Source organism: Rattus norvegicus, chromosome 1 (genome assembly GCF_021556685.1).
Source record: "Rattus norvegicus strain SHRSP/BbbUtx chromosome 1, alternate assembly SHRSP_T2T, whole genome shotgun sequence".
Classification (NCBI taxonomy): Eukaryota; Metazoa; Chordata; class Mammalia; order Rodentia; family Muridae; genus Rattus; species Rattus norvegicus.
This window is the reverse complement of record NC_141534.1, coordinates 215,290,170-215,315,373: the sequence shown is the minus strand read 5'-3', so window position 1 is coordinate 215,315,373 and position 25,204 is coordinate 215,290,170. Positions and strand designations below refer to the sequence as shown.

At 49.9% G+C, this 25,204-nt stretch overlaps 3 protein-coding genes and 1 long non-coding RNA gene across 10 annotated transcripts in view; 2 read left to right on the top strand and 2 right to left on the bottom strand.

The window, feature by feature from the left end:
• The window catches only part of Pacs1 (phosphofurin acidic cluster sorting protein 1), a 131,967-nt gene extending 130,313 nt beyond the window's left edge, over window positions 1–1,654 (top strand). Inside the window, 2 exon segments of the mRNA NM_134406.1 lie at window positions 111–230; window positions 341–1,654. Coding sequence (NP_599233.1) covers window positions 111–230; window positions 341–456 — 236 coding nt within the window. The 3' untranslated portion in view covers window positions 457–1,654.
• Window positions 1,189–15,155, bottom strand: LOC120099979 (uncharacterized). The gene is made up of 4 exons (XM_087608386.1): window positions 14,139–15,155; window positions 9,841–9,918; window positions 2,094–2,180; window positions 1,189–1,988 (listed from the first exon to the last, which is right to left on the bottom strand). Exon 1 carries the CDS (start codon window positions 14,920–14,922, stop codon window positions 14,266–14,268), a length of 657 nt encoding a protein of 218 aa, XP_087464512.1. The 5' UTR covers window positions 14,923–15,155; the 3' UTR covers window positions 1,189–1,988; window positions 2,094–2,180; window positions 9,841–9,918; window positions 14,139–14,265.
• Klc2 (kinesin light chain 2) lies at window positions 14,368–24,601 on the top strand. 6 transcript variants are annotated; one of them, NM_001372084.1, is made up of 16 exons: window positions 14,368–14,659; window positions 15,343–15,581; window positions 18,397–18,627; window positions 18,718–18,787; window positions 19,380–19,602; window positions 20,474–20,561; window positions 20,667–20,768; window positions 20,850–21,023; window positions 21,151–21,250; window positions 22,028–22,077; window positions 22,180–22,247; window positions 22,485–22,593; window positions 22,688–22,846; window positions 22,920–23,044; window positions 23,201–23,258; window positions 23,677–24,601. In NM_001372084.1, the coding sequence occupies exons 2-16, from the start codon at window positions 15,354–15,356 to the stop codon at window positions 23,758–23,760; spliced, it is 1,869 nt and encodes a 622-aa protein (NP_001359013.1). In that variant the 5' UTR covers window positions 14,368–14,659; window positions 15,343–15,353; the 3' UTR covers window positions 23,761–24,601. The 6 variants fall into 6 exon arrangements, with proteins under 6 accessions (NP_001359013.1, XP_087419027.1, XP_087419024.1 ...); XM_087562901.1 differs by having other exon boundaries at window positions 14,483–14,591; XM_087562898.1 differs by having other exon boundaries at window positions 14,483–14,591; window positions 15,306–15,581.
• Window positions 20,862–25,176, bottom strand: LOC147997027 (uncharacterized). Of its 2 annotated transcripts, none has more exons than XR_015652821.1 (3): window positions 25,029–25,176; window positions 23,180–23,394; window positions 20,862–21,046 (listed from the first exon to the last, which is right to left on the bottom strand). It is a non-coding gene; the product is annotated as an uncharacterized LOC147997027 (long non-coding RNA). The 2 variants fall into 2 exon arrangements; XR_015652822.1 differs by lacking the exon at window positions 20,862–21,046 and adding an exon at window positions 21,216–21,388.
• Between the last annotated feature and the right edge of the window lie 28 nt (window positions 25,177–25,204).

The window sequence follows — 25,204 nt, the reverse complement described above, 5'->3', positions numbered from 1 at the left end:
CAAAGTTCCTCCTGGCCAGCTCCAACAAGAAGGAAGCAGATGGGGCTGGGATGTGGGGAAGGATGGCTGTCTCCCAGTTCTCTTGACACTCTGTTGTACTGGCTTTACAGTGCCCACTATCTTCCTGAGCAAGAAGCCCCGGGAAAAGGAGGTGGATTCTAAGAGCCAAGTCATCGAGGGCATCAGCCGCCTCATCTGTTCTGCAAAGCAGCAGCAAACCATGCTGAGAGGTGTGATGGTAGTGGTTACAGGGTAAGGGAGGGAGCCACATCCTCCCTGAGAGGTAGGAGGATGGTTTTAGCTAACCCATAACCTTTCTCTTCCCTATCGCCCACCCCAGTGTCCATTGATGGAGTTGAATGGAGTGACATCAAGTTCTTCCAGCTGGCAGCTCAGTGGCCCACTCATGTCAAGCACTTCCCAGTGGGACTCTTCAGTGGCAGCAAACCCACCTGAGACCTGCCTCCCAACCACTCCCTCCTGGCACTGCCACCCAGCCCAGCCTCCTTTCCTAGCACTGGGGCTTGCCTCCACTTGCCCAGTCCTGAAGGACACTGCCACTGGGGATGCAGTCCTCCCTGCTCACTGCCCAGCCATCTCTGCCCAGCTCCCCCCTGTTCCAGGCCCAGAGCTGGGTGATCCTGCCTTCTGGTGCCCATAATTCCTGTAATTGAATAATCTGGGCCTTCCTTCACCTCACCCCTGCAGCGCTGGTACCCTTTCTAGAAATGAAACACCTGGAGTTCTGGTACACAGGGAGACAGCCCAGCATCCTACATAAGCTGGCCACCCAGCTCTGCATTTCTAAGGCTCTGTTGCCTGTTGTACTCACCCTGCCTTCCTCCAGCAGGGCTGGGGCCTCCTGCCATTCCTCACCTGCCTCACAGTTTCCCAGTAGGGGGAAGGAGGATGGCACCTGGGCATCCTGGAGTTTCTGGGATTGAAGGGACCTTCCCAGTCTCCCATGCATGATTTCCTGACACTTCAAGTCGCTTGGATGTCCTGTGTTTTGTGTGTTTTTAGTTGTTTGGGTAACTTGTCCTGTGCACAGGTCCTTAAGGCTCCTTCTCCCTCTGCCTCCCAGCCTCCTACCTAACATTGCTCTGTGGCTTCATGAGGTAGGAGACAGCAAACCCACCCACCCACCCACCCCTTCACCCCTCAACACATACATCATCTGTGGCTCTCATCCAGTCATATTGTCCCCCTCTCCTGTGTCAGCTTGCCTCCTGGCTCTGCTCTGTCATCCCACTTCCTTCATGGCAGGGCAGCAGAATGAGGCCCTTCTCCACCAGGTCTCCCTCCAGCAGCCTCCTTCCCTCTCTCAGCCATGAATGGGTCCCAGACCTACCTCAGCCTCCTTATCAGTGTCTTCATGAGAGGCTGAGGACAAGGGACAGATCTGGCCCAGCCTCCATGCCCTCTGTGTCCTATGGCACCTCAGAGCTTCTCCGTTGCCCCTCAGTGTTTCCTAGCAGTGTGGCACGGAACTGCACTTGGAACCTAGTTTTGGTGTTCTTCACATCCAAAACTCTTAAGCCCCTCCCGCTGCCCAGCCTGTCCAGAGTATCTCCTGGGCCTGAGAATAAGTGGGGTGGGAAGACTGGGGCCATGTTGGGTTTTTTCATTCAATAAACTGGTGATTTCTTACCAACTCTCTTGGGCTCCTGTCCCTCACTCTGTCACTGCAACCATCCATCCTCAGCAGATGTGACTCCACTCAGAATAAGCCAGAGCACAGGTAGAAAGGCATATTCTTCTGTGCTCCTTCATTGTGGAAATGGGCTTCAAGATGACTGCCCAGAATGAAGCAAGCAGAAGAATGGGTGCTGTCCCCATGTCAGATCCTATTTTCCCCCAGAACCCACCATCCTCAGACTTGCCTCCCAAGGCAGGGATATGCTCCTCCCTTCTGAGTCCAAGTGATCGTTGCTTTGGCTGGTGGGTGGTTAAAATCTGTTGAGTTTATTTTCCTGTTGGTCCGTGACCTGAAATGAGAAAGTCATAGCCAGTGTCCTAGTTTTGCTTCCCATTGCTGTGATAAAATACCATAATAGCAGCAGCTTAAGGAAGAGAAGGTTTATTTGGCTCACCATTCCAGGTTACAGTCCATCGCTTCAGGGAAATCAAGGCAACAGGAACTTGAAGCAGCTATAGTCCCACAGACCTGTAGTTCAGACCTATAGGTTATAGTTCAATGAATTCATGTTGAAGTATGTTGAAGCATTCATGAACAAAGCATGTGCAAGTGCTTGGCTCCTTTTCAGTGCAGGAAAATCTTCCCACAGAATGATGCTGCCCACAATGGGCTGATCTTCCCACAAGCCAACCTAATCTAAACATTCTCTTCTAGGTGAGTCTAGATTGTGTGACGGCATTTAAAAACTAGCCACCACTACCAGTGTCCTGGGTGCAGATTTTCCTACACTTCCAGGGGGCTAGACACAGAGCCACCCTAGACATTCCTGAGACGAAGCAGGGCAGACTGTCATCAACTTCAGATGGACTCCCAGCCGAATGACAAGCTTTCTGGGCTAATAGTAATAGCACTTAACTCCCGAGAACCAGAAGCCAGCAAGTGCTGGCAAGGTTCACCAGAGAAGACTAGCACGATGGTAGAGAGAGCACTTTGCCATGCAAGCGTGATGAACTGGATCTGATCCCCGGAACCCACCTAAAGTGGAAGGTGAGAACTGACTTCACAAAGTTGATCTCTGACCTCCACAGAGCTCTGTGAACTAGAAGCCCGTGAGCAGAATCCATCAACTTCACTTCCTTCTTCTCACTTCAGGCTGTTTTCCTTATAGACTAAGCAGAAAGTTCCTGGGTGTGTTTGATTTAAATTAGTAATCACTGCTGCCCCGTCCCCCTTTGATCCTTTATCTGCTCAGGCAAGGACCACTCTCTTCCTGCCTTTCTCCCTCAGCACCTCTCCTGAGACACTGAAACTTGAGTTCTTGCCTGTACCTCCTCTTCCCCATCCTGGACCCAGAATGCATTCACTGAGGTCCAGTAACCTTTCCTGCCCCATCTTACGAGGGAACTTCAAGAATCAACAAGCTCAGCCCGGAGGGTCTTCCACATAGTCGCAGCTGCTCTTATAAGGATGGTGACTGTCACAGTAAGAACTAAAGTTTTACAACAGCCCTCTATCTGGATCAGTCACAGAAGACACTTGATGCTCAGCATTTTCTTGTAGGCCATGGAGGAACAGGGCAGAGACAAAACTGTGCCAAGCAGGAGACCACAGGCTGGCTTAGGCCTTGGCAACTCTGCCAGTCACTGATGGAGCACAACAGGCCCCAGGTTATCAGAGGTGTCATCTAAGAACTGGGTACATGTCCATATGAGGGTAGAAGCCCTATCTAGCTCTCACCAACCCTACACTGGCTTTTATTACATGTAGGGGGAGTGTAAAGTCTGTGTGGAGGTCAGAAGACACCTTTCAGGAGTAGTTTTTCTTCTTGCACCATGGCATCATCAGGCTTGGCAGCAAGCACCTTTACTTGCTGACCTAGATCAACAGCCTGACTTTTTAAAAAAATGTATGAGTGCTCTGTCTGCATGTACATCTATATGCTAGAAGAGGACATCCGTACTTATAGAGGGTTGTGAGCCACCATGTTGTTGCCAGGAATTGAACTCAGGACCTCTGGAAGAGCAGTCAGTGCTTTTTTTTTTTTTTTTTTTTTTTAAGATGTATTTATTATATATAAGTACACTGTAGCTGTCTTCAGACACACCAGAAGAGGGCATCAGATCTCATTACAGATGGTTGTGAGCCACCATGTGGTTGCTGGGATTTGAACTCAGGACCTCTGGAAGAGCCGTCAGTGCTCTTAACCACTGAGCCATCTCTCCAGCCCCCAAGCTGTCCCCCCCCCCCCCCAGCTGGGGACCGAACCCAGGGCCTTGTGCTCGCTAGGCAAGCGCTCTACCGCTGAGCTAAATCCCCAACCCCCCCCCCCAGGTTGTTTTTAATCTTAGAAAAGTTCCAGAGCTAGTACAGGGTAATTGCTTAGCCTGCTCTATTGCCCCTACCCCAAATGTTCCATTTGCATAATTCAATTCATTAATCCACATCTGAACTTTATACATATTTCCTTTATTCCATTCTGATATATCTTGTCCATTCCAGAAGCCTTTCCAGAATGCCACACTACATGTAGTCATTGTTTTCTTGGGTTTGTCTGAGTTGTGACATTGACTCCAATTTTGTATCTATTTTTTATGACCCTAACTTTTGTTTTTTGAGACAGAGTTGATCTGTGTGTAGTCCTGGCTGACTTAGAACTCACTCTGTAGACCAGGCTAGCCTCAAACTCAGGGATCTGCTTGCCTCCCAAGTGGTGGAATTAAAGGTGTGCCACTGCCCAGCAACCGTAACATTTTTTGGTTGGCTGTTATTACTGTTATTACTGTTGCTTTTGTGGCACTGGGGTTGGAACCCAAGACCCTGTATGTACTGAGCAAGTACCCTTCTACTGAGCAGCATTACCAAACTTTCCTAAATTTTTATTATTTTTAATTGTGTGTTTGTGTGAATGTATGCCACGTGTGTGGATACCCACGGAGGCCCGAAGAGAGCATCAGATGTCCTAGAGCTGGAGTTATAGGTAGTTGTGAGCCACTCAATTTGGGTGCTGGGAAGCAGTAAGCATTCTTAGAGCCATCTTTCTAGTTCCAGTATCCCCAGTCTTAACCTTGGCAGTTTAGAGGAATACAAGTCGAGTATTTTGTAGATTCTCTCAGTTGGAGCTTGTCCTGCCTAGTTTTATGTCGTAGAGTCATTTGGGAAGAGGGACACTATTGAGAAACTGGCTTCACAAGATTTGCCTGCTGGCAAGACTGTAGGGATTTGCTTAGTGATTGATGTGGGAGGGTCCAGCCCCACTGTGTCGGGCCACACTAGGCAGGTGGTCCAGGATGTATAAAGCTGAGCAAGCTACGGAAGCAAGCTAGGGAGCAGTACTCCCCAATGACCTCTGTATCAGTCTCTGTTCCCAGAGTCCTGCCTTAAGTTCCAGATATCACTTCCCTGGGTGATGAGCTATAAGCTGTAAGGTGAAACAAACCCTTTCCTCAGCAAGTTACTTTTGGTCATGATAGCTTATCACAGCAATAGAATCCATAACTAATATGAGATTTTTCTGATGTGTTGGATTAGAAGAAGGGCATCAGGTGTGTAGTGCTATGACTTTCAAAGCATGGACTGTCCATGTGCTGCTGCTTCTGGCTAAGGCAGTCTGCAGGATTCCTCCCTGTTTTAGGGTCTTATTGCTATGAACAGACACCATGACCAACATGAGTTTTATAAGGGACAACATTTAATTGGGGCTGGCTTACAGGTTCAGAGGTTCAGTCCATTATCATCAAGGCAGAAGCATGGCAGCATCGCAACATCCAGGCAGGCATGGTGCAAGAGGAGCTGAGTTCTACATCTTCACCCAAAGGAAGCCAGGAACAGACTGAGCATCCCCAGGCAGCTAGGAGGAGGGGTCTCCAAGTCCACCCACACACACTTCCTCCAACAAGGCCACACCTTCAAATAGTGCCACTCCCTGAGCCAAGCATATACAAACCATCACACTCCCTGTAAAGCCGTGTGAACAACCCCTCTGCATACTGTCTCCAAATAGAGTAATTTGAGGACAGGTGAAGGTTTCTTTTTTTATGATTTATGTGTAAGAGTATCTTGTCTGTGTTATGTATGTACACCATGTTTGTGCCTGGTGCCTGAAGGAGCCAGAAGGAGGCATTGGATTCCCTGGAACAGGATTTATGGGTGGTTATGAACCACTATGTGAGTGTTAGCGACTGAACCCTGATCTTATGTGCAAACACCAAACCCTCTTAACTGCTGAGTAAATGTTTCAGCTCCCAACTGATGGTTTTGTTTGCTTATTTTGGGTGTGTTTCTTACTATTTTTTGTATGTGCATGCATATATATCTGCTTGTGGACACTCATATGCAATGACACACAAGTAGAGGTAGAACTTGTAGAAATCCGTTCTCTCCTTCCATATTATAGTCCCAGGGATCAAATTCGGGTCACCAGGCTTTTACCTGAGAGCAGATGCTTTTACCAGGTGAGCCATCTCACCTGCCCCACTTTAATCCCTGCCCCAATTTAACACACTTGTGTACTTCTGTATTTATTTATTTTAGAGAGTGTCTCTCACTGTGAAGCTTTGGTTGGCCTGGAACTCACTATGCACACCAGACTGGCCTTGAACTCACAGAGATCTGCCTGCCTCTGTCTGCTGAGTGCTGGGATTAAACATATGTGCCACACCACCTGACTCCATTTTAAATTATTTATTTTTAATTATGTGTAGGTGTGTATATCTTCATATGAATATATGCATGTATGTGTAGGTGTGTATATCTTCATATGAATATATGCGTGTAAGTGTAGGTGCCTGCATCAGATCCCGTAACTGCTGAGCCATCGCTCCACCACCAACACCCATTTTAATTTATTTGTGTGTGTGTGCATTTTTGCTTTTTTTTTTTTTTTTGGTTCTTTTTTTTTTTTTTTTTTTTTTTTTTTTTTTTTTTTTTTCCAGAGCTGGGGACCGAACCCAGGGCCTTGCGCTTCCTAGGTAAGCGCTCTACCACTGAGCTAAATCCCCAGCCCCGCATTTTTGCTTTTTGATACAGTGTCTCACTATGTAGCCCAGCTTAGCCTTGAATTCACAATCCTCCTGCCTCAGCCACTGGAATGCCAGGATTGTAGACCTGTACCACTACAACCAGCCAAACAGTTTGAAAATCCTTCCTTCATCTCCTGACTGCTGTGTCCAAGAGCAGAGCATTGGCAGCCGTCCTGTCACCCGCACAGCCTCCCACAGCAAGTGCTTTACATTTAGCTCGTTGGGTCCTCAGGGATGGCATCTATGGCATCGCTGTGTCTGCTGCCTCCTCCACACAAGGTCACAAATCTCGGCTCCCAGCAGTAGACTCTCACTGGATTGATCACTCTGTCGACAACCTAGATCCTACAAACATCTCAGCCTTCACCTGGCCAAAGCAAGACCAATCCTCTCATCCTGTCTTGGTAACTGGCACCAGCACACAACCTGTATTCAAGCTTGCCCGAAACTATACCTGATCAATGACCTGTGTCCATTTGGTGGCATTCAGCAGATCTTAACAGAGGACAGCTTTTTGAATGAGACACGCAGTGTGCATAAACTGGCTCTGAAGTCACATTTCTCTCCTCTCTCCCTCCTTCCTTATCTTCCTTCTACCTTTGCTTTTGAGACAGTGTGTTACTTTGCCCAAGCTGATCTAGAACTTCTGGTCTCCCAGGTACCTGAGACCACAGAGATGGTTACCATACTTGGCAAGGAGGCAGCTCCATGCCTAGGCCAGAATTCTTACTCCAGTAGTCTCCACCTTCCAGCCTCCTGAGATTCTTTCTGTGGATGGTTCTTGTCCCAACTCAGCTTGATACAAGGATAAGTGACGCTTTGGTACTCTTATACCTAGGGACTCAAGGCTAGCAAAGGGATAATTGCCATATAGCATGAATTGGAAACCCTCAGGAGGGTATCAAATATGGAGAGAGATAGGGGCTAGAGAGATGGCTCAGCGGTTAAGACCATTGACTGCTCTTCTGGAGGACCTGAGTTGAATTCCCAGCAACAACATGGTGGCTCTCAACCATCTGTAATGGGGTCTGATGCCCTCTTCTGGTGTGTCTGAAGACAGTGTACTCATATACATAAAATAAATGAAAGTGTACTCATATACATAAAATAAAAAAAGATGTTGCCAAAACAAGATGGATATTCTAGGCACAAGAAGCAGTATTTGTTTAAAAAAAAAAAAAAAAGAGGGAGGGCAACTTAGTGAGAACCAAAGGTGGTTCTGTGCTGCTAGAAGCCATGGAGAGCTGAAAAGTAAAGCCAGACTGTGAGGATGGACCTTTGCCAGAGCAAGGGTTCCCTTCTTCTGAGACACTTGTGAGACAACAGGATTGAGAAAGCCTGATTCCAGCACACCAGAGGATGCAGGTCACTGGGTCAAGTCCAGGTATGGTTATATACACCTTTAGGAGGCAGAGTCATCTCTGTGAGTTCAAGGTCAGCCTGGTCTACATAGGGAATTCTAGAACAGCCAGTGCTCCATTTTCAAACCATTTGCCAAAAAGCCAGAGACCATGTTGGTGTTCATGGACTATGCCGCTGCCGAGAGCTGTGTTGCCTTGCGTATTATCCATGGTCTGTGCTGCTGCCAGAAACCAATGCTGCCGCTGTTATGGGCAAGAAAGCATCTTTTGTGGTGGTATTGATGACTGCAGACTCACATTTAAGAATGACATTGAAGAATGTGACAACCTTTATCCCCAAACCCCTCCTAAAAAGAAACAGTCTAGATAGAAAGCCATTGAAGAGAAAGCCCTTAAAAATCGTGATAGGGATGCTGAAGTGTAGCTCTTTGCAGTGACTTCTGGTGGGGCCAGAAGGTGGGGCTGGGGAATGATTGTTATCTTTGAGGGACCAGGGGATAGACCTGGGAGGATTGGGAGACTAGTGTGATTGAGGTGCATTGTGTGAAGTTCCCAAATAATCCAAGTGTTATGTCAGTCAAAGGGCACTGTATTGCTTTAAAAATGACATCTGATGGGCCAGTGACATGGTCGAGCAGGTAAAGGCAATTGCTACTAAGCCTGAAGACTTAAACTCAGTCCCCAGGTGGAAGGAGAGAACAGACTACTGAAAGTTGTCCTTTGACCACCATGGTACACATGCACCTACCACACACACACACACACACACACACACACACACACACACAATAATTAAATGCACTTTTCCAGTATAAAAAGAAAGAAGTAGCAGCAGCAGTAGCCCCTCCCTCCCACTATGGTGGTGCATGCCTTTAGTATATGCACTGGAGATTGGCAATCTCTGAGCTTGAGAACAGCCTGGTCGGTCTACATAGTTAAGACCATGGCTGAAGCCAGGTATGGTGGTGCACACCTTTAATCCTAGGGCTTGAGAGGCAGAGGCAGGCAGATCTTTTGAGTTTGAGTTTACACAGGAGTTCCAGGACAGCCAGGGCTATACAGAGAAAGAGAAACTCTGGGGGGCAGGAACCTTGTCTGAGACAAAGAAATGATACAGTGACAATGTGTACTGAGGGAAGAGTGGAGAATAAGTTCAGAGGCAGAATAAGCAGGGTGGGTAGTTGAAAAGCCAGGCTGATGCCCAGAGAAGTAGTACAGACTTAGAACTCCCTACTCAGGGATTGGAAACAGGAAGAGCGGAAGTGTAAAGCCAGCCTGGGATACATAGACCCTCAAAGCAGGAGAGTGGTAAGGGAAGAAGGGAGGGAGGAAGGAAGGGGAGAGAGGGAGAAAGAACGGATATCAGTAGGGCTGAAGGAGAGATTGAGGACAGCACTGGCCATCTGCCCTACATGAGCAGATGGTAAGACATCTCTGCAGGAGACTTGGGAATGAGATGATACAGACATGGATGCTGTGCCATTCTGAGTGGAAGAGGAATACAGGGGTCTGACTAGAGCTGGGATTCTGGCCATCTGGGCATCTCCCCCTGGCACGTGGGAGAGCTGAGGGTAGGAGGAGGAACACACACAGGCTCCTGTTGGCACCAACTGCAGAACTCGCTTGTTTGGGCTCACCTTTCTGTTCCCACCAGTCTTCACCCCTGTGCCTTCTTTCCAACAGCACTAAACAAAGGCTGGCCTATATTTTACATTTTTTTCTCCCTGCCTCCCTCCCTAGCACAAGGTCTGTCAAATCATAAGCTTGTCTGTGTTGATAACAATAAAAGTGAGGAACAATGAGTGTTTTGTGAAAGGCTTACTGTGAATGCTCTCAGCTATTATCTTCAGTGCTTCCCAAGATCCAACAAGCAGGCATTAGGAGGTCATCAGATGAAGACCTGGGGAGAAACAGCAGAGCGTCGGAAAACACTACCAACTAGCACACAGAGATGTGGTGTGACTTTAGTGGGATCTGATCCATGTTCCAATTTTGTTATTCATGTGCATGGATGCTTGACCTGCATGTATATCTGTGTACCATGTGCAGGCAGTGTGCACTGAACACTGAATTCTCTGTAACTGGAGTTACAGAGAGTTATGGACTGCCTTGTAGGGACTGGGAACCAAACCCGGGTTCTCTGCAAGAGCTTTCAAGTCCCCTTAACTGCTGAACCATCTCTCCAGCCCCTGTGTTGAGCAAGGTAGGAGCCCTTCTAGCCTGACTGGGAATTCACAGAAAAGGTAGAATAGCTAGCAGGAGAGGAACTAGAGGCCTCTCCTGAGAGCTCTGGGTAGACTTTAACCTGACTCAGTTGTAGAAAAAAATGACAGTTAGAAATGTCCATAGAGGGGCTGGAAAAATGGCTCAGTGGTTAAGAGCACTGACTGCTCTTCCAGAGGTCCTGAGTTCAATTTCTGGCAACCTCATGGTGGCTCACAACCATCGTAGTGGGATCTGATGCCCTCTTCTGGTGTGTCTGAAGACAGCTGCAGAGTACTCATATATAATAAATAAATCTTTTTGAAAAAAATGTCCATAGAAGGGGGTATGCAGTTTTTTAAGGAGCTGCCAATCTTGAACTCTTATGGGTAAATCCACAGAAATTTCAAGTAGCAAAGGAAAAGAAGAAAGTTGCTGCCAGAGGAAAAAGAAGAATGCAACAAGCATACTTCAGTGGGGTGGGGGAGGAGTAGTGGAGTGATTTGCAAAAAGAACACAATAATATTAAGAAATAGTTGGGGCTGGAGAGCACTGGCTGCTCTTCTAGAGAACCTGGGTTCCATTCCCAACACCCACATGGCAGCTGACCACTGTCTGTAATTCCAGTTCCAGAGGACCCATCACCCAACCCTGGCCTCTTTGGGTGCTCAGTGCACATGGTGTACAGTTATGCATGCAGGCAAAACACCCATACATTAATTTTTTTTGAGTAGCAAAAACAACTTCCACAGGCTTGGGGGATGGGTGGGTGTCCTGTTGAGCACCACAGAAACAACTGAAGCTGAACCTCATCTCTGAACCAATTCCTTCCTTTTTTCTCCATAAGTATCAGCAGCAGCCTGGCAGGAAATCAGCAGCTGAAAGTGGAGGGACACAGGGCAGAGCAGGACAGAGCAACAGTCCGTCCCCTCAGGGAGCACAGTGTAATCCTCAGAGCCCAGATAACAAGACAAGTGGCTGAAAAGGTTGAATACAGACAAGGTTAGGCACAGAAAACAAGATAAAGAGAACAGTCAAAAAAAAAAAAAAAAAAAAAAGGTCCAGCACGCGAGAGGCGGGGCCAGCTGCCTAAGAAAAGCACAAATGAAACAACCAAAGCCTGCACAGAAGCCTCTGTAGGACCAACAAAAGCCACAGAGCATTGTTTCTTATTTACCTGGGACACGGTGATGAAAAGGAATGGGTCCCTCGGTTAAGTAGAGAGAAAAGCAGAAGGAACAGTGGTGGTAGGTGGGTACTTAAACCTACAAAAGCAAAAGCATAGCGAGGATGCAGAGAGGCAGCAGGCAGCTCTATCTGGGGGACCCTGCCACAGGTAAATAAATTGGGAGTGTGCACATTTGTGCCTCTACATCATCAGCAATGGCATGCCACTTAGCTTCCCTGTTGGTTTCCTCACACACTCTCAGTGACAAACTGTTTGGACTAGCGATGCAGGGGGAAGGACTGCTCACTCAGGAGCCTTAGCTGCCTGAGAACAATAGGATAAAAACGTTCCCTTTGCCAGGTGGTGGTGGTGGTGGCACAAGCCTTTAACCCCAGTACTTTTAGAGAGGCAGAGACAGGCAGATCTCTGTGAGTTTGAGGCCAGCCTGGTCTACAAAGTGAGTTCCAGGACAGCCAACAACCAGGGCTACACACACAGAGAAACCCTGTCTCCAAACACAACAAGAACAACCAAAAAAGAAAGAAAAAAAAAAAAAAAAAAAGGCCAGACTGGCCTTGAACTCACAGATCCAAGTCTCTCATGCTGGAATTAAAGATGTGCACTACTGGGGTTGGGAATTTAGCTCAGTGGTAGAGCTGCTTGCCTAGCAAGCGCAAGGCCCTGGGTTCGGTCCCCAGCTCCGAAAAAAAGAAAAAAAAATGTGCACTACTATTCCTTGCAAGATAATTTTTGAAATGTAAAAAAAAAAAAAAAAAAATCACTGATAGAAGCAGCAAAAGATCAAGAACCTGGTGAGTTCTTGAGAAAGTGTGATAATTTTAGTAGACTGACCTGGGGCTTTTGTTTATTTGTTATGAGTATTGAACCCAGGTCTTAATATATGCTAGTCAAGTGCTTCCACTGATACGGTACATGTGCACAGATCCCATCACTTGGTGACTATACAGTTGACTTATTCTGGATCACTGGGCCCTAGGATGCCATGATGTTTGGAGCAGCATCTGGATTGATGGAAGGGGAAGGGTCAGGCTAATGCAATAGCACTTAGTGAAAGACATGGGGCCAGCCTAGATAAAGAGAGTGCAGCTGCAGACAGAAGCTGTGAGTTCACAAGGAAGGAAGGCACTTTGGTATTATTTAAATAAAAAGTAACCTTTCAAACTAGGGATGCAGCTCAGTCTGCAGTGTGCTTGCCTAGCATGCGTGAGGCCTTGGGTTTGAAGCTGGACAGAGTAGTAATTTCAGCACATGGGAGATAACAGAAGTTCAAGGTTACCTTGAGCTACATAGCAAATTTGAGGCCAGCCTGAACTATATGAGACCCTGTCTCAGGGGTGGGGTGAGGGAACTTTCTAATATTTAGAGTGTCTCAGGAGAAGAGAGTGAGGTCCCCGTTAAGCTAAGAGTACAGGACAATCTTTCTGTGAAGAATGGCAAATGCCAAACCTTGTTCTCCCAGCCTGCGTCTACCCCCTTTCAAGATAAACTCCAGGTCCCTGAGATGCCTATGCAAGTTCTCACTGCTTTTGTCCCTGGGATGGAGGTGGCGATCTCTGCCATCAGCTCCTACTTGTCAACCAAGAAGATGAGTGAGGGTGGGGCTGGCCCCTTGTTACAGAAAAGAAGACCAAATGTAGGTTTGGAAAGACTGGTCAACAGCAAGTGTACCTCTCTGACCTTTTTTCCCTTCCGATTTATTTTTGTGTGTATGAGTGTTTCACCTGGAAGAATGTGTGTGTGCCACACGAGTTCCTAGTGCCTGCTGAAATCAGAAGATGCCCTGGAAATGGTACAGATGGCTGTGAGTCACATGGGTGCTGAGAATGAAACTCAAGTGCTCAGTAAGAGAAACAAACCTCCCCTTCCCCCACTTTTTGTAAAATAGCATTTACCGAGTGCTACCATATTCCCTATCTTGAGCTACCTTAGGCCCCAATCAGCAGGCGAACTACATTCCAGAAGGCAAAGCAAGAAAAATGTTAGGAAGACTGATGTTGCAGTCGGCATCAAGTGGGTGGCCGGTAGAGACAGAAAGAGTAGAATCTAGTGGGCTAGGGACCAAAGACGTTGTCTTAGGGCAGTGTGGAAATGACCAAAAGGGTTTACTTGGTGCACTGTTCATCCAGTGACAGACACTCAAAGAGGACAGAACTGGCACAAAGGAGCTGATGCAGAGCCCATGAAGGAGTGCTGCTTGTGGGATTGCTCCCCTGTGCTTGCTCAGAACTGCTTTCTGACCTCACCTACACTAACCTGGACCCTCCCTCTACAGGTTCCCCTGCAGCTTCATCTTATAGAGGCATTTTCTCAGTTAAGATTCCCATCTCTCCAATGACCCTATTTTGTGTCAAGTTGACATAAAACTAGCTAGCACAGAGGTCTTTCTTTCCGAGTTGGTAACACCTAATCCTAGGCCCCCAATGACACCACTGCAAACCAAAGACACTAGTCTGACCTCATTATCTGGTCAGCAGTATCCACCCAATGTTCCCTTCAGGGACATGGGTCTTCTCCCTACCCCACCGATCTCCACATGCTCCTTTCCACCTCTTTCTCCCTTTTAACCAGAAGCCTCCTTCTGTTCCCTCACAAAGCAAACCTAGATGCTGAGAATTCCCTAGAGATACAATCAACTCCGAAGCCTGAAAGAGGTGCGTCTCTAGAGATAAAAAAGCACGGAGGCGAGGGTAAAGTCAGATGCGTGAGAGGGGGGTAATGACAGCACCCACCTCACAGCCCTTTGTGTGAGCACTGTTAATGCACTAAGACATCAACAAAAACATTGGACAAATAGCCGTCAATCAATAGGGACTGATTCGCTCTGGAATCTGAGGAGGTCGGCCTTTTCCTTGATCCTCAGTCATGCGGGTCCCGACTCTGAACGCCCCAGACCAGGAAGCTCTGGTCGGAGGGGCGAGTCCAGCCACGCCCCTTCTGCGTCCTGTCTGGGTTGGCCCCACCCCGAAGCCGGCCAGGCCCATGGGGCCCCTTTAAGGCAGCGAGCTGGCCGGCTGGAACGTGTTTCGCCCCCTCCGACGCCGCCGAGGTAGCGGCTTCACCTTTAAGGCGGCGCGGGGACTGCTGGGAAGGCCGGCGGGATGGAGGCAGCGAGACGAGCTCACGGTCGAGGATCCGGGTGAAGCGGGACAGGAGCAAGAGCCAGAGCCGGACCAAAGCAGAAGGTGCAGGTCGGCGCGGGCCGGTTGGGCCGGGAGACCCGGTCAGGCCGGACGGTGAGAAGCGGTTGCAGGTCGGCCTAGAGGAGGAGTCGTCGTGGGCGCGGCCTGTGGGAGGACCCGACCGGTCTGCGGGGAGGGGGCGCGGTCCTGGGCTGGGGTTGGGAATTAGGCCTTTTCTAGGGAGGGTCCGCAGGCCTTTGGCCAGCCTGTGGGAGGGGTCGTTGTGGGCGCGGCCTGCAGAAACCTGTCCCGAAACTGAAGACCGCAGCCTCCCTGGAGGGTGGAGGCGGGGACCCGGTGTCTGGGCTCCGTCTGCCCTGGGGGAGGGGGTCATGGTTCCGGTTGCCCTGGGGAAGGGGCTGTAGCCCGGGCTGAGACCCAGTAGCCCGGAGGGCCTGTAGTTTCTGACTTGGGAACGCCTTACAATGCCCTAGTGCTCTGCGTCTTGATTAGGACAGTTCCGGAAAAAAACCCCAAGGCTGGGCTTTACATAAACTGGCCTGAGCCGGTGGTCGGGGCGGAATCAGGGTCCAGCCTCACTTCAGCCACACCGCAATGCGTCTCCCTAGGCTAGACGAGCCTGACGCGCCCCCTGTAGGTCGCGTGCGGGCACCGCGAGGACTGCGGGCTGAGGGATCTGTACACCCTTTGGGACCTGGGCGTCTGGGGACCTCCAGGTGTTTACCTAACTTGGGGTGGACGGCGGTATGGCCCCAGGCCCGGCGTCCGCCTGCCCCACCCCTTGCCTCCACAGACCGCAAGACCATGGCCACGATGGTGCTTCCTCGAGAGGAGAAGCTGAGTCAGGACGAGATAGTACTGGGCACCAAGGCGGTTATCCAGGGTTTAGAGACCCTTCGAGGGGAGCATCGTGCCCTGCTAGCTCCCCTAGCTTCTCATGAGGCAGGCGAGGCCGAGCCGGGCTCACAGGAGCGCTGCCTCCTCCTGCGCCGCTCCCTGGAGGCCATCGAGCTGGGGCTTGGGGAGGCTCAGGTAGGTCAGTGTTGGGGCTATGGTGGAAGATTACTGGAAGGGTCCTGGTAATGTAGGAATACCCTCAGCAAGGAAACACTTATCTCTTAGAGCGTCACGTTAGGACAATAAGTAATGTTAAATGAATACACTTTGGAAATGCCACCTTACACAGAGCTGTGCCATTCAGGCCTCATTCTACCTAACAGACTGGATGACAGAAGAAAACAGAAATGCTTTAGTAACCTCCCTTCACAATTCAATTATGCATTAATTCATTAAGTTCTATAGCTTATCATTTAGCATGTGCCATGGCAGTATGTTAACGCTGAGGATGCAGAGGTCAGCAAGGCAGACAAGATCTTTGTCCTCACTGGGCATGGTGTCTGTAATCCCAGCACTTGAGAGGTGAAAGCAGTAAGGTTCCAAGCTCCAGGCCAGTCCTGGTTCAGCTTACTGCTCCCTCCAAAACAAATTAAGATGATTTTCCCCTAATACAACAGAAGAAAAACACGCACACATAGTCAACTAATTACTTGAAGCAAATTGTGATCGGTGCCCCAAGGACAACAAGATCTCGTGATAGTTTATAGAAGGGAGTCTTGTCTATCGCTCAAACAATACTTCTCTGAGAGGACTTTAACTCAAGCACTGAGGGAAGAAACGGGCTGGCCTCCAGAAGAGGCAACTAGAGGAGAGCTGCGTGTGTAGGAAAGGTAGGAAAAGTCCATGTGCTGAAGTGAGACAAGACTAGTATAACGGAGAGGGAGAAAGGGGCACTCGAGGCCTTTGTGGAAGCAGGAGCCAGAATATGTCCAGGCTGTCAGGAAGTCAGTGGAGGGTACTAACAAGCAGAAGATGTAGTCTGACTTAACTTCTGAAATTTCTTTATGAACTATGGAAAGTTAACTTTAGTAGGTCAAGGATGGACTCTTGGAACAAGTGATTAGGAAGCCACTGCTAGGCTCCAAATAGATGGAAGTTTGAATTAGAGGGGTAGCCAAGGAGACACCAGTTCTAGATATTCTGGAAGGAGGCTCAACAGGACCTGGGGATGAAGGTCAGAGGAGCAGCACAACTCCTGGGTGTTTGTGCTTTTAGCAAGTTTAGGGATGTAAGGCTATGGAGCTTTTAGGAGTTCTGTTGAGGTCCCCATATAGTGGGCTGTTAGATAGGGAAGGGTTTTGTTCTCATTGGTTCTTAGCCAATCCACTGCCTGGATCCAGAGAGCTTGTATTGTCTTGATTTCTTTGTCTTTAAAATAGCAAGCCAGGGGGTTGGGGATTTAGCTCAGTGGTAGAGCAAGCGCAAGGCCCTGAGTTCGGGTCCCCAGCTCCGGAAAAAAAAAAGAAGCAAGCCAGGCATGGTGGCACATACCTTTAATCCCAGCTCTTGGGAAGCAGAGACAGACAGATCTCTTTTTTTTTTTTTTTTTTTTTGGTTCTTTTTTTCGGAGCTGGGGACTGAACCCAGGGCCTTGCGCTTCCTAGGCAAGCGCTCTACCACTGAGCTAAATCCCCAGCCCCCAGACAAATCTCTTAAATTCAAGGCCAGCCTTGTCTACAGAATGAGTTCCAGGACAGACAGAAAAACTGTCTCAAAAACCCAAACCAACCCCTCGACCCCTCCCCCACCCCCCAAAAAAACATAGTGGCTGTGCCGTGTACTGTATGTACTTCCAGGTCGTCGAGGACTTGTTTGTTTTGGTTTTGAGACAGGGTCTCTACATAGCCCTAACTATCCTGGAACTCACTATGTAGACCAAGCTGGCCATGAACTCACAGAGATCCACCTGCCTCCTGAGTGCTGGAATTAAAAGCATGTGCCATCTGGACTTTTTTTTTTTTTTAAAGCTTAGTTGTTATAAAAACACCTATCCCTTGAAATGTTTTCAAACAGTCAAATAAAGTGGCCCACACCTTTCATCCAGGTACTCCAGAGGCAAAGGCAGGTGGATACCTGAGTTCAAGGCCAGCCTGGTCTATAGAGCAAGTTCTAGGACAGCCAGGGCTACATAGATAACTTGCCTTTAAAAAAAATGAAAAAAATAAAGCATGTTTGCTAACTAATTAGAAAATGCAGGGTCCTAGTCTCCAACCTTCTGGAAAGGCAATGTGTTACCTCAGCCCCTCAGCTGTCAGGTGCAGAGCGGGTATGCAGGCCTCTACTCTCACTAGTATGCAGGTCTTTCACAGAGTATCATAGAGCATACGTACAGGCAGTGGAGGAGTAGAGGAAAAGCATGACTGAAAAGAGGAGAGGCAGCGATCCTGGTCTGTGAAGTATAGACAGGAACATACAGCCTATAGCAGGGACCAAGACAGCAGGCACCTGGAGAACAGATGTTAAAAGAGCTGGGTGCTGAGACAAGGGCTAGTGGATCCCTTACCTGTCCCTGTGGTTAGTTCCTCAGAACCTTTAGGGACTTTGAGCACATACTGCTTCTATTCCCTTCAGCAGACAGATGGGGCTATGGACCCTCAGCAGATTAGGATGAGGTCTTTTTGTGGCCTTTCAGCCACCTGTCAGGGTTTTTTGAACAATCACTCGCTCTAGGCAAGAAGCTGTTTATTGGTCATGGCTACCTAATAACTGAAGGGAAACAAAGGGAGAGTCTGGGAACTCAGATTCCACAGGATCTTGGCAGGCAAAATTACCAAACCTACTCTTGGGTTTGAACTCTAGACTATGGTCTGTGGTCCTGGGAAGGGGAGAACTCCGGTCTGACAACTGCTCAGCCAGGGCCCGGCCTTTCACTGGCCCCCAGGTGGCTGAGGCTGTAATTACAGGCAGAGTGATGGCCACGGTTCTGACCCTGGTCTGGCTGGCTGCACAGGTGATCTTGGCATTGTCAAGCCATCTGGGGGCTGTGGAGTCAGAGAAGCAGAAGCTGCGGGCTCAGGTGCGGCGCCTGGTACAAGAGAACCAGTGGTTGCGTGAGGAGCTGGCAGGGACACAGCAGAAGCTGCAGCGCAGTGAACAGGCGGTGGCTCAGCTGGAGGAAGAAAAGCAGCACCTGCTATTCATGAGTCAGATCCGAAAGCTGGATGAGGATGCTTCCCCAAATGTGAGCCCCAGCTGGCCAACATCCAGTTCCCACATGCCTGTGGATCCCTGTGCTACCTTGTCTGACACTCATTCCTGTTTTTCTTTCCAGGAGGAGAAGGGTGATGTTCCCAAGGACTCCCTGGATGACCTGTTTCCCAATGAAGACGAACAGAGCCCAGGTACAAAAGGGCAGTTCTATAAGTCCTACAGGTCATAAGAGAAGGATATTAGTGGGATCCATGTTCTTTTTTTGCCTCATTTCCAATCACAGTGTCCTAGCATGTTAGGGTTTAAAAAGCAAGTCATGGCCAGGCAGTAGTGGCACAGCACTGGAGAGGCAGAGGCAGGCAGATCTTTATGAGTTGGATGCCATCCAAGGCAGCCAGAGCTGTTACACAGAGAAACTCTGTCTCGAAAAACAAAACAAAAGGGCAAGTTCAAATCTTCCCTGTTGCATCTCATGTCCCTGAGCTCTGTGGAGAGCAAGGGCTTAGCAGGTCCTGAGGATCTGAGCCTGGCTCCACAGTCAGTGACTCCCTGGGCTTCTTAGACAGAGAAAATCATGCAGGGCCTTGCTGAGCTGGGCCACAGTGTCTCACAGTGTAGATGCAGATGACATGAGGGCTTAACTAAGCCTACTCTGTAAGTTCAGAAGTTGAGGCAGATTTGGTGACTTGCCCAGGTACACATGAACAAAGGGTACAGCTGACATATGCCAGCCTAGCTCAGAAAGGAGAAGGCACATCTAACTTCCTACCCTTGGCCCTGTAGCCCCCAGCCCTGGAGGAGGGGATGTAGCTGCACAGCATGGGGGCTATGAAATCCCGGCACGGCTACGCACCCTTCACAATCTGGTGATCCAGTATGCTTCACAAGGCCGCTATGAGGTGGCCGTGCCCCTCTGCAAGCAGGCACTGGAGGATTTGGAGAAAACATCAGGCCATGACCACCCCGATGTGGCCACCATGCTGAACATCCTGGCACTGGTTTATCGGTAAGGGCCCCTGGCATCCTTGTGAGTGTCTGAAGGGACAATTGAGCAGCAGCACAGAAAACAGAACATGCCTCTGTAAAGCTGGCCTCCCATTGGAAATAAACCTGTCAGAGTTTTAAGCAAAGGTCGGGCTAGGCAGTGATAGCATACACCTTTAATCCCAGTACTCTGGAAGCAGAGAGAGGCAAGAGGATCTCTGAGTTAGAGGCTACTCTCATCTATAGAGTGAGTCCAGGACAGCCAGGCTCCACAGAGAAACCATGCCTTGAAAAAAACCAACAGAAAAGTTACAGCTTGGCTGTGAATAATAGCAAGGGTAACCCATGAAACCCTAGGGTCACTGTGGTCAGCAGAGCTTCCCCAGGCACCCAGCTTGAAGATGGGCTTTGAAAGTGAGCTAGAAGCCAGGTGTGGAGGTACACACTATAAGCACTTAGGAAGTGGGAGCAAGACAATTGGGAATTGGTTTTACATCTAATTCAAGGTTAACTCGGGACACATGAAATCCTGGAAAGAGAGGAAAAGGACAAGGGAATACAGATAGGGTAGAAAAATAAATTGGCCCAGAGCTCATGATGGGTGAAAGGATTTCTGTGGCAGAAAGTGACAGTGAGCCAAGGCACTGGGGATCACTTAAAGTTTTGTTACTCAGGAGCCTGGATATGAGGTGTCTCCTTAGTGAGTTGTGGTAAACTGCCTAGTGTCCTCAGAGTTCTCAAGGGCAGGGCTGCCCAGGCCTCCCATGCTCTGAGTTGCACTCCTATCATGTCCACTCATCAGTGACCCCAGGAGAAGTGCCTACGGGGACTTCGGGCCCCTGGGGGCAGGCTTCGGGCTGGAGGACATTCCTGAATGTCCTGCCTGCTCCCAGGGACCAGAATAAGTACAAGGATGCTGCTCACCTGCTCAATGATGCCCTGGCTATCCGGGAAAAGACACTGGGCAAGGACCACCCAGCTGTGAGTAAGAACTAGACTAAGTGTTCCTCTCCAACCCTCACAAGTTCCAGATCCCGCTGCCTATTAGGGCCCTGAGTGAAGACACCTTCATTCTTCTACACCCAGGTGGCTGCAACCCTCAACAATCTGGCTGTTTTGTATGGCAAACGGGGCAAGTACAAAGAGGCTGAACCACTGTGCAAGAGAGCATTGGAGATCCGGGAAAAGGTGGGAGCAGGCAGGGCCAAGCGGGCTGGGCAAACAGAGTAGAATCTGGCGACTCTGAACCCAGCCACTGACTCTTACCAGGTCCTGGGCAAGTTTCATCCAGATGTGGCCAAGCAGCTCAGCAACCTGGCCTTGCTGTGCCAGAACCAGGGCAAAGCTGAGGAGGTGGAATACTACTACCGGAGAGCCTTGGAGATCTATGCCACACGCCTTGGTCCTGATGACCCCAATGTAGCGAAGACCAAGAACAACCTGGTACTCTGAGGCTGGGCAGAAGGCTGGAAAGGAAAGAGGCAGGGAGAGGGAGAGCTGATGTCCAGGAGGAAGGAAAAGGAAAACTAAGCCTCCTGTATGCTGCTTACCCACTAACTTTCCCATCCAGGCTTCCTGCTACCTGAAACAGGGCAAGTACCAGGATGCAGAGACCCTGTACAAGGAGATCCTTACCCGTGCTCATGAGAAAGAGTTTGGCTCAGTCAATGGTGAGTTCACAGTTGCCATGTACCTCCAATTCATTTAACACAGGCCTACTCAGCGAGGAGTACCCAAGACAGTACTTGGCCTTGCAAGCCCTCTGGCCTAGTATTTGGCAGAAACCCAGACTCATCTGTGGATGGTACCTGCAGGAACCCACACACCCAATTCAATGCCTAGACCAGACAAATTGGCAAACATCCTGCTGAGTCAGTCTGTCAGTCTGTCTGTCTCTCTCTTTCTCTCTCTGTGTCTCTGAGACAAGGTCTGACTATGTAGCTCTGACTGTCCTGGAACTCACTATGTAGACCGGGCTAGCCTCAAACTCAGAGATCTACCTGCCTCTGCCTCTGAGTATTGGGATTAAAAGCTTGCACCACTACGTAGACCCAGTCTCCTCTTTTCTCTACACAATTTCTGTTCACTTTGAGGACTGACTCAACTGTCTTTCCTTCTCTGAAACAACCTTCTGGCCATTCCCTGATCCCTGTTCATCACACTTGCCCCTCATTCAGGCCTGTCACCAGTCTCTGGGGTAAGGTGTGTAAGAGCCTGCCCTATTACTCCTGTCCCACCTCCTTCATAGCCACTGAATACAGATGTGGCCTATTATTTGGGTCCACAAGAGCACCAGTGAGGTTTGGGTTTGCTTCTTGTTCTTCTATTCAACAAAGCCCAATCTGGGTCCTTCCTACGTAGCCCTGTCCCCTTCCCCAGACATTACTTCCATATGCAGCCCAATTGGAGAGACCTATGGCAGGCAGGCAACAGTCCTTTCCTTCCAGGAGAGAACAAGCCCATCTGGATGCATGCAGAGGAACGAGAGGAGAGCAAGGTCAGCAGCACTGTGGGCTACTTGCAGGGGAAGGGGTGGTGAGGCTGGGATGTGTGGAGCTTAGCTTACTCCCTGCTCTTGACTAATTGATGTTTCCCTCAGGATAAGCGCCGGGACAGTGCCCCCTATGGGGAGTACGGCAGCTGGTACAAAGCCTGTAAAGTTGACAGGTGAGGGCTCATAGGTCTGGGGGAGAGGTAGAATGAGGACCAAGGAAATAGCATTGTGACCTAGGAGGACACTGTAGCCCTAGAGTGGTTTTTTCAGGATGGGAGAAACCAGTGGGTTTACCACAGGGTCAGACAAATAAGAGAGGCCAGATTCTGCATGGCCTGTTTGGTCCCTAGAGCCCCATGTGATCTTGTGCCTGATAAAGAGTTTGAGACTTCCCTGACATCTGTCCACAGTCCCACAGTCAACACCACTCTGCGAAGCTTGGGCGCCCTGTACCGGCGCCAGGGCAAGCTGGAAGCTGCACACACACTGGAAGACTGTGCCAGCCGCAGCCGCAAACAGGTAGGGCTTTTGTGGTGGAGGAGGGTAAATAGAGACTCTGAGGGAGGCTCCAAGTGTGCTTCAGTTGGGCCTGATGCTTCCTGCCCCCTTTCAGGGCCTGGATCCTGCCAGCCAGACCAAGGTGGTAGAACTGCTAAAAGATGGTAGTGGTGGACGAGGAGACCGCCGTGGCAGCAGAGATGTGGCCGGGGGTGCTGGGCCTCGGTCTGAGTCTGACCTGGAGGAATCAGGGCCTGCAGCTGAATGGAGTGGGGTGAGTATGGAGGTCAAGATAAGTTGTAAGAGTACAAAGAATGTAGGTCTTAGAGACAGTTCTTCCCCCACAGGATGGCAGTGGCTCTTTGAGGCGCAGTGGCTCCTTTGGGAAGCTCCGGGATGCCCTCAGACGCAGCAGTGAGATGCTGGTGAGGAAGCTGCAGGGAGGTGGCCCACAGGAGCCCCCTAATTCTAGGTGAGTTTCTGACCCTTGATTGTATCCTGTTGGCTCCCAAGTGACTTCCCATCCCTCTCAGGAAACACTGTCACCAAGTCTGCTTAATCATGCCCTTCATCCCAGACCCAACCTGGTGTCCCTTTATTGTCTCACCATGGCCCTCCTTTTCCTCAGGATGAAGAGGGCCAGCTCTCTTAACTTCCTTAACAAGAGTGTGGAAGAACCAGTCCAGGTAAGAACGGAGGGCATCTGGTTCTAGGCAGCCGAGACTCAGCTTCTGGGCCCTGGTTTTTCTGTGTATAGCCCCATCCAACTTCCCCTGGTGAGTCTTTATCCAGCAACTGCTCTGGTTTCAGGCCTGCTTTGGGCTGGGAGGAGATTGGTAGAAACAAGTGGAGGAAGAGGTCAGGCAAAGGGAAACATCCCTTGTCTTGGGGCAGAGACCCAGTCAGCCAGGCCCACGTGAAGCTCTCAGGCAGGTACTGGGTGTGAGCTAAACTTTAACTTGGGCCAGTCTCTGACTGCCTGGATTTGCACAGGGGACCTAGTTTGGCCCTTTCGACAACCCTTCCTCTTCTGGAGTCCTGCTCCCCTCCCCCTCCCTTCACTCCCAACAGTTTAGGACTAAGCTACACATCCTCTGCCCACAGCCTGGAGGCACGGGTCTTTCTGACAGCCGCACTTTGAGCTCCAGCTCCATGGACCTCTCCCGAAGAAGCTCCCTCGTGGGCTAAAGCTGAAGGGGCAGCCAGTCACCAGAACCTCCATCTGACATGATCCCTCCCCCTAGCCCTGCGCATGGGCCTGCTGCTTGTCCTGCCTGCCCCTCCCAAGGACCCCTGTCTTTTCTGTTCAATCTCAGGGTAACTTCCTCCCTTGTCATCTCAGCCAAGGCCCTGGAGGATGGGCCTGCCGGCTCCAGCTCTGCTCCTTATTTATTCCTTCCAGCAGGGGGCCTCTCTTCCCTATGTACTGGGCCTGTGGGAGTGGTGGCCTACCTACCCAGTCCCCAAAGCCAAGAACACTAAGTACTTGCTGTCCCCTCAGCACCTTTCCCCTCCACTCCCGGCCGTTGCTTCTGTATATAGAGAAATAAGTTATTGGCCGTGTCATTCAACCCTCCTCCCCTCAGTCCACGGTATTCCCGGGCCACCACCTGCCTCTCTCTTATCCAGTGGTACCGCCCAGGCCTTAAATCACCCTGTTCCCAGTGGTGGTATCTTCCAAGCTCCAAGTTCTGGGACCAGAGCCTCCCAAAAGGGGTTCCTAGACCTCTTCGCCTGGTCTTGGAGGGATTTCCACTCCACCTTGCAAATGCCCGGATCCCCCACACCACGGGGCCCTGTGCTGCCTCCTGGACTTAATGCACTGTTCTTTCAACCTAGCCCCGCCCAGGCATGGCCTGACCCCACCCTGGGCACAGCCCGTTGAGCCATCCTGCCACGCCTCCCTAGCCTCAGCTTCTGATGTCCCCCTTCCCCCCACACACAGGAGGGACTACCCCATTTGTTGGGTAAGGCAGTCGCTCTCTATTTTCAGATGTTGCTGTAGAAATAAAGACGATTTGAACCTGAACCGGGCTTGTTTTGAGGAATTCAGAGCCCCTGAGCATCCCTAGAGTCGGGTGGAATCAGGAGAGACTTCGGGAGTGAGGGATACACACATATCTTCCCTGCCCTCGAGGCTGGAACTAATACTCTGCTATTATCCTGAACTGTTTGGGGAGATGCTACAGATTTGGGGTTGCGTCTAACATGCCCTAATGGGGTTCTAGACAATTCCGTCTGTGATGTCTTCTTGAACTGAGTTTCCTGAGGATTTTTCATATATGTAATACTAGTGATCACATAATCCTAGTGCTAGGGCTGCGGAGTGCCCATCCCATGAAAAACGCTGAATAAGTCAAAATCTTCTGGCCCTAAATACCTCCCACCTTCTAGTTTCAATCTGCGAATCTAGAGGGTAAAGGTGGCAGCCCATCTTAGAGGCGAACCGTACCTACCCCGGTGTTAAATAAGAGCCTGCACCTGCGGATTGGGTAGCACAACGAAGATTTTTGTAGCTAAGTTGGTTCAGGGATTGGGAAGACTACAGACCCCAGAAGGCCGTTCGCCGGAGGCTACTGGGGTGCACCGCTGCTCGGGTTCCCTGGGTTGCGCCTGCGCAGCAGTGGCAAGT